This window comes from Garra rufa, chromosome 8, assembly GCF_049309525.1.
Source record: "Garra rufa chromosome 8, GarRuf1.0, whole genome shotgun sequence".
Classification (NCBI taxonomy): domain Eukaryota; kingdom Metazoa; phylum Chordata; class Actinopteri; order Cypriniformes; family Cyprinidae; genus Garra; species Garra rufa.
Window position 1 is genome coordinate 2,720,489 of NC_133368.1, and position 10,433 is coordinate 2,730,921.

Genomic DNA, 10,433 nt, shown 5'->3' on the forward strand with positions numbered 1-10,433 from the left:
TTCTTTCTGTGTCTTACCCTCTTGCTTGAGGGTGTCAATGATGGCCTTCTGGACAGCAGTCAGGTCGGCAGTCTTACCCATGATTGCGGTTTTGAGTAATGAACCAGTCTGGGAGTTTTTAAAAGCCTCAGAAATCTTTTACAGGTGTTTAGAGTTAATTAGTTGATTCAGATGATTAGGTTAATAGCTCGCTTAGAGAACCTTTTCATGATATGCTAATTTTTTGAGATAGGAATTTTGGGTTTCATGAGCTGTATGTCAAAATCATCAATATTAAAACATTAAAAGGCTTGAACTACTTCAGTTGTGTGTAATGAATCTAAAATATATGAAAGTCTAATGTTTATCAGTACATTACAGAAAATAATGAACTTTATCACAATATGCTAATTTTTTGAGAAGGACCTGTGTATGACAAAGTATTTTTCACAAATAAATAAATATTTAATGAAAAAATAATTAAAAAGTAAATAAACACCAACCATCTAGACAGCCTGTATTCTGGGAAGTTTGTGTGCATTGGGAATCATATTTTTTTTTTTCAAATAAAGCCAAGGTAACACTCATTTTACATATAGCACACAGTGAAAATGACATGTATATGACAGTGGGCAAATGCATTAAGCACAACATAATTTGAAATCACAAGTTTAATCAAAGTTTGTCGATCGCACGTCTCCAGTGAAGCGTAACTCTCCTGATTACAAGTGATTTTACAAATGTCAAGCTTTGAGGGGAACAAGGGGAACTTGTTTTAATATTTTCTTTCTAATGCTATAAAATTCAGGCATTTTAATGCTCTACAAGGCTCATAAAGATATTTTTTGCAATATCAAGCAAGTAAGCAGCAACTCCAGTTTCTACATGACTGAAACACCCATTCGTCTCTCCAGAACAGGTTTGAGAGGTGAATATGGGTGTGGAGAATCACAGCCCAGTAGTTGACGTGTTGATGATTCCCAATCCCAGCCGATCTCCAGCCTGCTGCACACACACGGATACTGTCTGTCTGTCCGGCAGGACCAGTCCACGGCCCTCTTCACTGCCTCCCAGTACATCGGTCTGAATGAACAAGAGCAGAAAGTCATGGATCCAAAAATACAAGAGTAAATCACTACACCGCATGAGAACCAGTGCTTGTACCTGGGCTCCTGGGACTCTTTCAGTCGGAGGAGAGACTCGAGCAGCTGTCCCACTTCCAGCTTCTTCACCCGGATCAGCTGCAGCACCAGCAGAGTCGCCAAAAGCCTCAGAATTTCAGCATGAGCCTTCAAACCTGACACACAAATCATGTGACTGATTCACTGATTCTGACTGACAAACTGTACAAAAACTAAAGATTAGATTATTTAAAACTATATTCCGATTCAGCCTGATGCATACTGCATTTTTAACTGGAAAGTACTTTCTCATTCTAGTAAGTTCTACTATGATTGGCTTGTGTTATACAGTAAAGGCACACAGGTGTTTTGAACATATGAACAAACTGAGTCAGTCAGATGGCTTCTAAGTGGGTGAATGTTGTTGAGAATAAGCTGCAATATGCACAAGACCAGCAACAGGCATTTAAAAAAAAATCGTCTTACCAAGGGAACAGATGCCTTTCTCCTTAAGGAAGACATTGGCAAAAAAGTCTACGTCCAGGTTGAGGAAGCTGCTCAGCCTGTCAGTGCACTCCCAGTATCCATCCTATATCCAAACACATAGCATCTGTTCATATTCCCCTTACATGTTTACATATTGTATATAACCTAGAGCATTAAATCATGTGTAAACACCTCATGTTGAAGCTCAAACAGCTCATTCCAGGCCACTGTGTCTGGTCTGCTTATCCATTTATCCGCTTTTTTTAAGAATTGTTTTCGCTGTCCCATTCGCTTTGCTTTAGGAACTGATATATTATGTTGAAAGAAACCACCAAAGCCACCAGATCGAGGGGGAGAGGGTGGTGCAGACATTTCGGCTTGATCAAAGGCAACACGGGCAACAGGCCTGCCCCTCCTGTATCTCGCAGGACAGGGAGGAGGGCTGGGAGTCATAGGAGTATCTGCACAGACAGGAGGAGCTGAGGCATGAAGCTCAGTGGCAAACTCTGTGGCAGACATTGCAGTATCAAAGCCAATATCTCTGACTTCCAATAATTCAAAAACTTGACGATCAGAGCGAGGAGGCTCATAGGAGGAAAGTGGTGGGGAAGGGGGAGCAGGACGCCTTTTGCTCTTCCTGTCAATTTTGTACAACATTTCATCAAGAGTAGAAGATGAACTCTGGCGAGATTTTACTATATAACGGTGTTGGAGACCATAATCAAGTTTAGGATGGGAAGCACTTATTGAGGCACCTACAGGAGTTATGCCTGTCTGCGAATTAAGGCTGTTTTCTAAGGGGATAGATTCCAATGCCTTAAAGTGACAAGAAAGGTCAAAGAAATCAGACATTGAGGCGGTAACCTGAGTGGCAGCTGGAGGGGGAAGCATGTCACCTCTGAAGGCAACATCAGAAAGGGAACGAGGAGAAAGAGCTTCCGATGATGTTTCCCATGGAAGAGGGGCTTTAGCTCTGAAAGCCTTTGGTGCATCGAATCGCTGAATCGCTGGACTCTTTTTCCCTTTTTTCACAGAGCCTCTGAAAGCATTAGTGCTACCTTCAAAACGTGAAGTACGCCAGGAGCTACTGGAGCTAAGAGAAGAACCCTTAGCTGCAAATCCTTGGTCTTTAAAATCAATAATTCCATAGTCATCCTCTGAATCATCACCATATAAACAGGCTTTTTCATAAGCAGAACCCATGAGTTCAGGAGATGAGCTACTCCATCGCTCAAATTCCGTCTGAAAAAAAAAAAATCACTGTTGTGAAGACTAAGGTGTTGAATACTGAATGGTGTCAACTTTTATCACTACATTACATAACAGCTTTAATAGACCCTTTTGTTGTTACCCATACATCATCATCATCTTCATCATCTTCAGCACCAATATCCGCAGCCTTTAGCTTCTCTTCAGTCCAGCCTATATATGGCAAAATATCCACATTCTCCTCTGATATGATTTTAGGAATATCTGTGAATCCAGTGTCAAGCTCATTCTGCTCCTGCAAAGAGCAAATGAGGAAATTAGTTGGGATTTTTATGATTCACAGAAATTAATTCATGGCATGTTTTACTTAGAATTCTAAAAAAGATTCTGCCTTTTTTTTGTGAAAAAAGTGATATTTACTTTTTCTAGATATTTTTACAGATTCATTTTAAGATACTGTATATATATATATTGGCACTGAAAAACTCAAATTAGTCAACCACTACCCGAGCTGCAAATATTGCTTTCCTGGAGATAACAATAAGCTACTCAGTACAGTTTTGCCATTCATTCTGAAACTGGATGTTTGTTTTACATTTTATTTTACATCAGTGATCTAAACACACAATCCTTTATTTATTTTAATTAGCAGTAATCATACCCTCTCTTCAATGGCGACAAAACTTGTGAACTGGGACAAGATGGAGAACTCTTTACTGAGCTCAATGATGTAGGACTTCAGCTCTGCTTTCTTCCCCTGATAAACAGATAAAAGACAGCAAGTCAAGTTCTTCTGTTAGCAAATTTGCTGGTTATATAAAAAATTTCATCATGCAGCCAAATATTGTACCTCGTGTTCTGCCTCACTGCTGCCTAGAATGCCATCTTCATAGTCTCTGATGATCGCTCTTGCTGTTAACTTGTGAAGAAACTACACACAAACACACAACTCTTCAAACACCTGATAAATAATTGATGAGGTTTCAGATTATATGTAGTATTTAAGATGTTCACTCACAGTTCCCTTTGTCTTTTGTAGTTCTGTGGTGGAAACCATTGTTTTGATCTCTTGTCCACTCAAATCACCAAACAGTGTGGCCTAAATGATTGAATATTACTCATAATGACAACAAGGAATAATATTTAATCATCTTTATTTTTAGTAAACCAATATAACAGTAAGACAGGTCTACCTGAGTGCAGTGTGGCACAAAGCCGTATACGAGAGTGTGACAGTCACTGAAGAGAGCGTGAAGCTGTGAGGGGGCTTGAACAGGAGGCGGCGCTGTGGGATTAAACTGCTGCCACTTCACTGCCACTGATCTGCAGCCTGGAGACTCCATACGCTGAACCTGAGCGCGCACCTGAAATTACCCACAAATCTGCTCAACTCAAGCCTCAGACTGACCGATATTACAAAGAAAATATTTTGTTATAGGTTATTAAAAAAGCAATACAATAAAGAGCATGATTCACCTTCTCTGTCCAAGTGTGTTTGATCTTTGTGTCAAAAAATTCATATGTTCCTCCACCTGCCTGAGCCAAAGCTCTGAGCATATGACGATTAGCTGTCAAGCTAGACAAACACAAACACAATCAAACTGTAGGTTCAGAAATTTATTTTTTGTGAAAGAGAAACATAAAGAGATTTGTTTAAAGGCAGACCTGAGTCCGCAGGTGAAGAGGCGCGTGTGGCAGGAGTTTTCCTGGACCAGCTGTAGGCTCAGAGGCTGGTTCTGAACATGTCCATCAGAGAGCAGCAGGATGTTCCTCACGCCCCGGCAGGGGGGCAGCAGACTCAGGCTCCGAAGGGGCCGCCACAGATCAGTGCCGCCACCAGAGCCACTACACGACTGAAGAGAGGAGAAATGCAGTGATACGCAAAGGAATTTGTGATTCACAAACATCTTTGACAATTTTTAAACATTGCTTACCATAATAAATTTTCTGGCTGCTTCTGATCCCTCATCTAAAGGCACTGGTGCAGGAAAAGCTTCCTTGTAATCTGTCAAAACACGCACATTTTCACTATAAATCACAAGAATAATAGGGAAATGAAAATGTCCACTTGATGATCAATAAAACAATATCAGATTTCAGTGAGCACTAACCAGTGCTGAAAGAGATGATGTTGATCTTCAGTGAGCGGTCCAGAGATTTGAGGACATGAAGGGCAATCCTGCGGGCGTTCAGCATGGTGTCTCCCTGCATGGACTTGGAGGAGTCCAGAAGAATGACCACATCGCTCACACTGGACGAACCCACAGAGCTGGACACCCCACTTGACTTAAAGTCTGGATAAAACACCAGCATGCAGGCCTGCGGGAATCAGATCTGAATCAGTGTTCATTTTTGTCAGGGTGTCATTCTGTCATTAATTTGATTGATCATTGGTTTACCTGACTGTCTTTATCTGGATGGTTCTCGACCCACATCCTGGGCATGTGGATATTAGAAAGACTGAAGGACACCTGTAACCCTTCAGATCCCAGAGTCTGTCCAGGTAACGTGCTGATCACTGCCTTACAGTCTGTCCTCTGAATGGGGAAACACATAATGTAATATATTTCATGTTTTTATTTTTAAAGTATTTTAGCAAGAAAATGTAGAAAAGGTTAATTAATTAACCTTGGTTTTGATGCGGTGTGAAGAGCTCAAGTTGACAATCTCATAAGGCATTTCAATGGACATAAACAAAGAAAACTCCCTGAAGAAAGAAAGAGGGAACAAATCAAAAAGAATTATAACAACCCTGCAGTGAATTTCCCTATGAATTCTCTAGTGTTTGAGATTCTCACCCTTTTGACTCTATCACACCAATCTTTTGAACAGATGCCTGAAAGAAAAACACAACTGTCAGTCAAAACACTGTAAACATCTTCATGCCAAACAGGATTTTAAATTCAGTGACAAAAGACGGTCGTACCTGAGTTGTCTGATTAAGGGCGTCACTCTGTTGCCATGGTGCCACGCTGCCAGACAGTGAGAAGACTATAGAGCCTGATCTGACCACCAGCTCAGTGATGAACGTCACCTTGATCAAAACTGTGGCTCCAGGAGGAAGATTCCCCACACTGATAGTAAATACATCCTGCCACACATAAACACATGACCTTAAAGAAACCTTCTGACACATTATCACACATATATCAGCTCCAGATCAGTTACAGTAACTCACAGGTGCATCCTGGTCCATCAGGTAGGCTCCATGGCCTTTCTCTATGGCTTGCTTGTACTCCTTACGAGCCTGCTCTTTTTCCTTTACCTACAGGACAAAAAAGGCATTGAGAACTGAAAATATGTTTAAAGAGCAGAGACAGCATTTAAATTCTGAATGACTAGTACCTTTCCAATGACGTGTTTTCCATTGATAAAGGCTTCAAATCCACACACTGCTGCCGTCTCCTCCAGTGGAAAGACATACTTTGCTTCAATGGGAACAGCACTCTGGTTTGTGTAGGTCTGAAAAATGATGACCTGGTGGAAGTGGAGAGAAAATTATGGTTGCAATATCATATTAAAAGGTATGAAATTATATTTTAGTGTTCTGGTCTACATGTTTAAATGTGGGATTTTAAGGTCTTTCAGTTTGGTTCTTAACTACCTTTTAAATTATATCTAGATGTGTCAACCGCTGCCTTGTTCTAGCTTTAGTTAGAATAGCGGTTTTGTTCATTGTTTAGATCTTTTAGTTTTGGATCCTTCATCATGCTCATTTCTCAACACTTCTTTTCAATTCCACAGTCCACTGTTGTAGTATCATACCTGACACAGCAGGTCCATCAGCTTGCACCTCACATTGACAGCCTGTAGAGGAAGTTTCTGACCACTGCTGTCCAGCAAACCTGCGTTCATCTCCTCCAGAGGATTCTTAGTGGACTCCAAATCCTCACTGCCATCACTGGACACTAAAAACACAATCACACAAAACCACTGATGAATTTAACAACACAAATCATAGGCTTCACCTTTACAGAGCATCAGATATCCCTGAGGAAAGATCTGTCTCTCCACCATGTTAAAGTTCACTGTTATTATAAGGGATTGTTAATTTAACACAATTAATTGTAATTATTTAATTAAAAAAATTAATTGATCAATTTGATTAAAAATTAATCATCTTGACAGTCCTAGTTAAAGCAGATTCCTCCACATATAAAAGCTCTCATCACGTCCTGTTCACTAAACTTTACTCACAGATATCAGGCGTTGTGTCAGTGATCTGTGTGAGCTCAGTGTTAATATGAGGATGAAAGTCTTTTATTTCATCTCCCTCCAGACTGTACTGCACCACATACTTTAGTCTGATCTGCTCTGTGTTATAGACGACAAACTCATCATCCTGTTTAAATATAAACACACACACACAAGCGCAAGAGTCACATCAGATCTGAAACACACAAGCAGAATATTTGTGTACACTGAAAATGACTAAGAAAAGCACCTCAAATTCAGAGAGTCTGTTGGGAGAGCGTTGGACTCCATGAACACTGTGGTAGCCGTCAGGTGCACAAGTCAAAGTGGTGTCTTTCTTCAGCAGGTCCTTACACCGACCCAACGCCACTTCACACACCAACAGCAGCCGAGAGCCGTCAGTTACACTGGGCTTGGAGTATTTCACACTAGTCCTTGAACACAAAGAAGAAACTTAATGATTGTCTGAAATCTGCAGTTGTCATGATAGTGGATTCACATTAAAATATGAGTAATGCTGAAGACTGACTTCAGAGAGTCACTGAAGTAGATTCCTCCTCCAAGATTCCCGATATCCGTCCTCTCAATTCCATGCTGTTCGACTCCAACCCTGGGCAGCAGCAGACCTCTATAAAGAAAATTACCGTATGTTCAATTAATTACATGATAAGCTATATAATGTAAATTACTGAATAGACATTACAAAAAGTAACTTTTAGAAGTGTATAGTCAGATATTAGATTTTTTGTTTTGATTTGTATTTCAGGATCGGTCTATTTGGTATTTTTGTATTCCTTATTTCCTTGATTATTACATTAAGATGGTCATAATTCAGCACTCACTTTAAGTACTTTAAGTACATTTTAATTAATGATACATTAATATCTCTCACCGTGACAGTATTCCAACAAAACTGCTGGGACTAGTGGAGTGGAGGAGGGGTTTAATGTTGCCTAAATCCTCCATAAACAACTGAAGCTCCATCCCTCTGCTGACACGCAGTATCTGCTGAATCTGAACAGGCCTGTAGTGCATATAAGATTTACAACATAATTTAAAGACATTTTATTTTATTATACTATTTTTTACTATTTAATACTATTTATTATAATAATTATTATACTATTAATATTGTATTATATATATATATATATATATATATATATATATATATATATATATTTATCTATATATTCATGTTTGAACTTCAGACCACAATCACATTTACCTGTCCTGAAGCAGTTGAGAGACAACATGAAACTCATGGTTTTGTGGAGGAACAACCTCAATGCTGCACCTCAGAGCTCGATACTTTCCCAGAGATGAAGGCGACGGGCTTCCCAGAGTGGCCTCACTGACATTTATAATATCTCTGATCAGCTGAAGATGACAGAAAAGAGTAAAAAGAGTAAAAATGTCAGATCTACACTGTTGAATTAAAAATTTTAAATCAAGAATTTTATACTATAATTGATATCTGTGTTACCTGACAGAGGTCTAGTTTCTGGGACACAAGCTTGTGTTTGGAAGGAGGGTCGATCATTCTGAGGGGTAGAAGAGTGTTGACCTCCTCCAGCAGGGCTTTGACTTCATCCTCTTTCTCAGTCTTTTGTGCCTGCAGTAACAATCCCTCCACCCTGCTCACCTGCAACAACACAGAGTCCATAAACACACCGGGAACCGTTAAACACAGCAAATACCTGGCAGCTTCTTTACTGAGCTGTGTGTGATTATCTAAGCTCATTCTCACATCATTGAGGCTGATGCTGGAGACAGGGACTGTCAGGATGTTATTAAGCGAACCGAGAGCTTCAGTCCAAACCAGCTCCACAAAGACACCAACTTTCTGTGATAATGTGCTGCAGTTCAGCTTCTCCTCCAACAGCAGCTGCAATTATTTCACACCCATTAGACACGTTATAAATATATCACATGAATAAAAACAGATCTGTGTTGTATCTAACCTGCTGCAGGCTGTAGGATGCCAAGCGCTCAACCTCAGGTGGAAGTGTGTCTGTCTTTGTGAATCCCTCTGTCTCCATCTCCTTCATCAGCTGCAGATATGCCTCCACAGCATCTTCAGACGTCACACAGAACACAAGCTTGTCCTGAACCACTGCAGTCTTTACAGAAAGAGAGTCCATCACCGCTATCACAAGACTGTCATTGTTTCATCACAATATCTGAGTCCTATGCCACCAAGATATATGAATCTAAACAGTTTAAAATGTTCAGGATGATCAAACCTCAGCTTCACGTAAGACTGAACACAACACACGATACTGCTGGCCTCCTCGTCCTTTGGCACTCTGCAGCTCCAAAACAGACAAAGTCTTGGGTTTGACCTGAAACACACAATCAAGCACTTGCAGACATAAAAACACTTGGAGAGTGGTCAAGGGTCACCTTTTTTATTATTTTTTTTTAATTTTCCTTCCTTTATTGTGGATGATGCAGGAACTCGCTCACCCTCTCAAAAATTGAATACTTGGCCACTTGAAAACAGGAAGGAAATTCAGGCAGGTCATTGTCTCCTTCTTTGTAAACTCTGTGTTGGGTAAAAGAAAAGATGCAGTCACATCTAAACAGGACAAGTGCTGTAGAAACTAATTAAAAACCAAAAACTGTTCGACAAACTCAAGAACTGACAGTGACAAAAAAACAAAAAAAAAACAAGAACACACCTGAACCTGCCAGGACGGGGTCCACCCTTCTCAAGAATCTCAACCTCAGTCTTTGGGAGTTCAGAGTGACCTTTGAACGTCTCTTTTCCTAGTATCTGTGTCGACACTTTTATCTCTTTATGGAGAAAACAACATTATGTCAGCCGTGCCACAAAAATACATGGTTTAATCTCACTCGACCTAAATATAATCTCAAATACACTGATACTGCAACACAAAGCCAAACATATGCAAACACAGAACCAAACACACCCACTGTTAGCAAATAAAACTAATCTGGCTGTGACACTCCCATCTGTTTTGTCACTCTACCTTCTTTCACATCTGATGCAAGTAAACCTTACAGTATTGATTTAGACAAACAACTGACATCTGTTCTAACAAAGAATAACTGCTAAAATAAAATTACTAAGTAGTGCTGATTTGGCAACAATTAAAAAAAAATAATAATAATAATAATTAAAGGAGGTGACGTGAGGCCAAGTGTGGTGACCCATACTAGGAATTTGGGCTCTGCATTTAACCCATCCAAGTGCACACACAGTAGTGAACACACACCCGGAGCAGTGGGCAGCCATTGGGGGTTCTGTGCCTTGCTCAAGGGTCTCACCTCAGTCGTGGTATTGAGGCTGGAGAGAGTGCTGGTAATTCACTCCCCCACCTACAATCCCTGATGGACCTGAGACTCAAACCTGCAACCTTTGGGTTACAAGTCCAACTCTCCAACCATTAGGCCACAGCTGCCCCCTAAATCAACTCA

At 40.3% G+C, this 10,433-nt stretch overlaps 1 protein-coding gene across 1 annotated transcript in view; it reads right to left on the minus strand.

Moving 5' to 3' along the window:
- Window positions 1-632: 632 nt before the first annotated feature.
- The window catches only part of LOC141340837 (protein mono-ADP-ribosyltransferase PARP4-like), a 24,018-nt gene continuing 14,217 nt past the window's right edge, over window positions 633-10,433 (minus strand). The window contains exons 2-32 of the mRNA XM_073845925.1: window positions 9,674-9,786; window positions 9,459-9,537; window positions 9,236-9,334; window positions 8,954-9,112; window positions 8,740-8,877; window positions 8,476-8,634; window positions 8,218-8,369; window positions 7,882-8,013; window positions 7,519-7,617; window positions 7,240-7,423; window positions 6,993-7,137; window positions 6,561-6,703; window positions 6,141-6,272; window positions 5,974-6,060; window positions 5,722-5,886; window positions 5,594-5,631; window positions 5,424-5,502; window positions 5,195-5,332; window positions 4,907-5,114; window positions 4,730-4,800; window positions 4,461-4,648; window positions 4,272-4,371; window positions 3,989-4,159; window positions 3,814-3,894; window positions 3,646-3,726; window positions 3,457-3,552; window positions 2,944-3,090; window positions 1,779-2,828; window positions 1,587-1,689; window positions 1,144-1,276; window positions 633-1,062 (exon numbers count right to left, since the gene is read on the minus strand). Coding sequence (XP_073702026.1) covers window positions 861-1,062; window positions 1,144-1,276; window positions 1,587-1,689; window positions 1,779-2,828; window positions 2,944-3,090; window positions 3,457-3,552; window positions 3,646-3,726; window positions 3,814-3,894; window positions 3,989-4,159; window positions 4,272-4,371; window positions 4,461-4,648; window positions 4,730-4,800; window positions 4,907-5,114; window positions 5,195-5,332; window positions 5,424-5,502; window positions 5,594-5,631; window positions 5,722-5,886; window positions 5,974-6,060; window positions 6,141-6,272; window positions 6,561-6,703; window positions 6,993-7,137; window positions 7,240-7,423; window positions 7,519-7,617; window positions 7,882-8,013; window positions 8,218-8,369; window positions 8,476-8,634; window positions 8,740-8,877; window positions 8,954-9,112; window positions 9,236-9,334; window positions 9,459-9,537; window positions 9,674-9,786 — 4,872 coding nt within the window. The 3' untranslated portion in view covers window positions 633-860. The remainder of the gene's footprint in view (window positions 1,063-1,143; window positions 1,277-1,586; window positions 1,690-1,778; window positions 2,829-2,943; window positions 3,091-3,456; window positions 3,553-3,645; window positions 3,727-3,813; window positions 3,895-3,988; window positions 4,160-4,271; window positions 4,372-4,460; window positions 4,649-4,729; window positions 4,801-4,906; window positions 5,115-5,194; window positions 5,333-5,423; window positions 5,503-5,593; window positions 5,632-5,721; window positions 5,887-5,973; window positions 6,061-6,140; window positions 6,273-6,560; window positions 6,704-6,992; window positions 7,138-7,239; window positions 7,424-7,518; window positions 7,618-7,881; window positions 8,014-8,217; window positions 8,370-8,475; window positions 8,635-8,739; window positions 8,878-8,953; window positions 9,113-9,235; window positions 9,335-9,458; window positions 9,538-9,673; window positions 9,787-10,433) is intronic.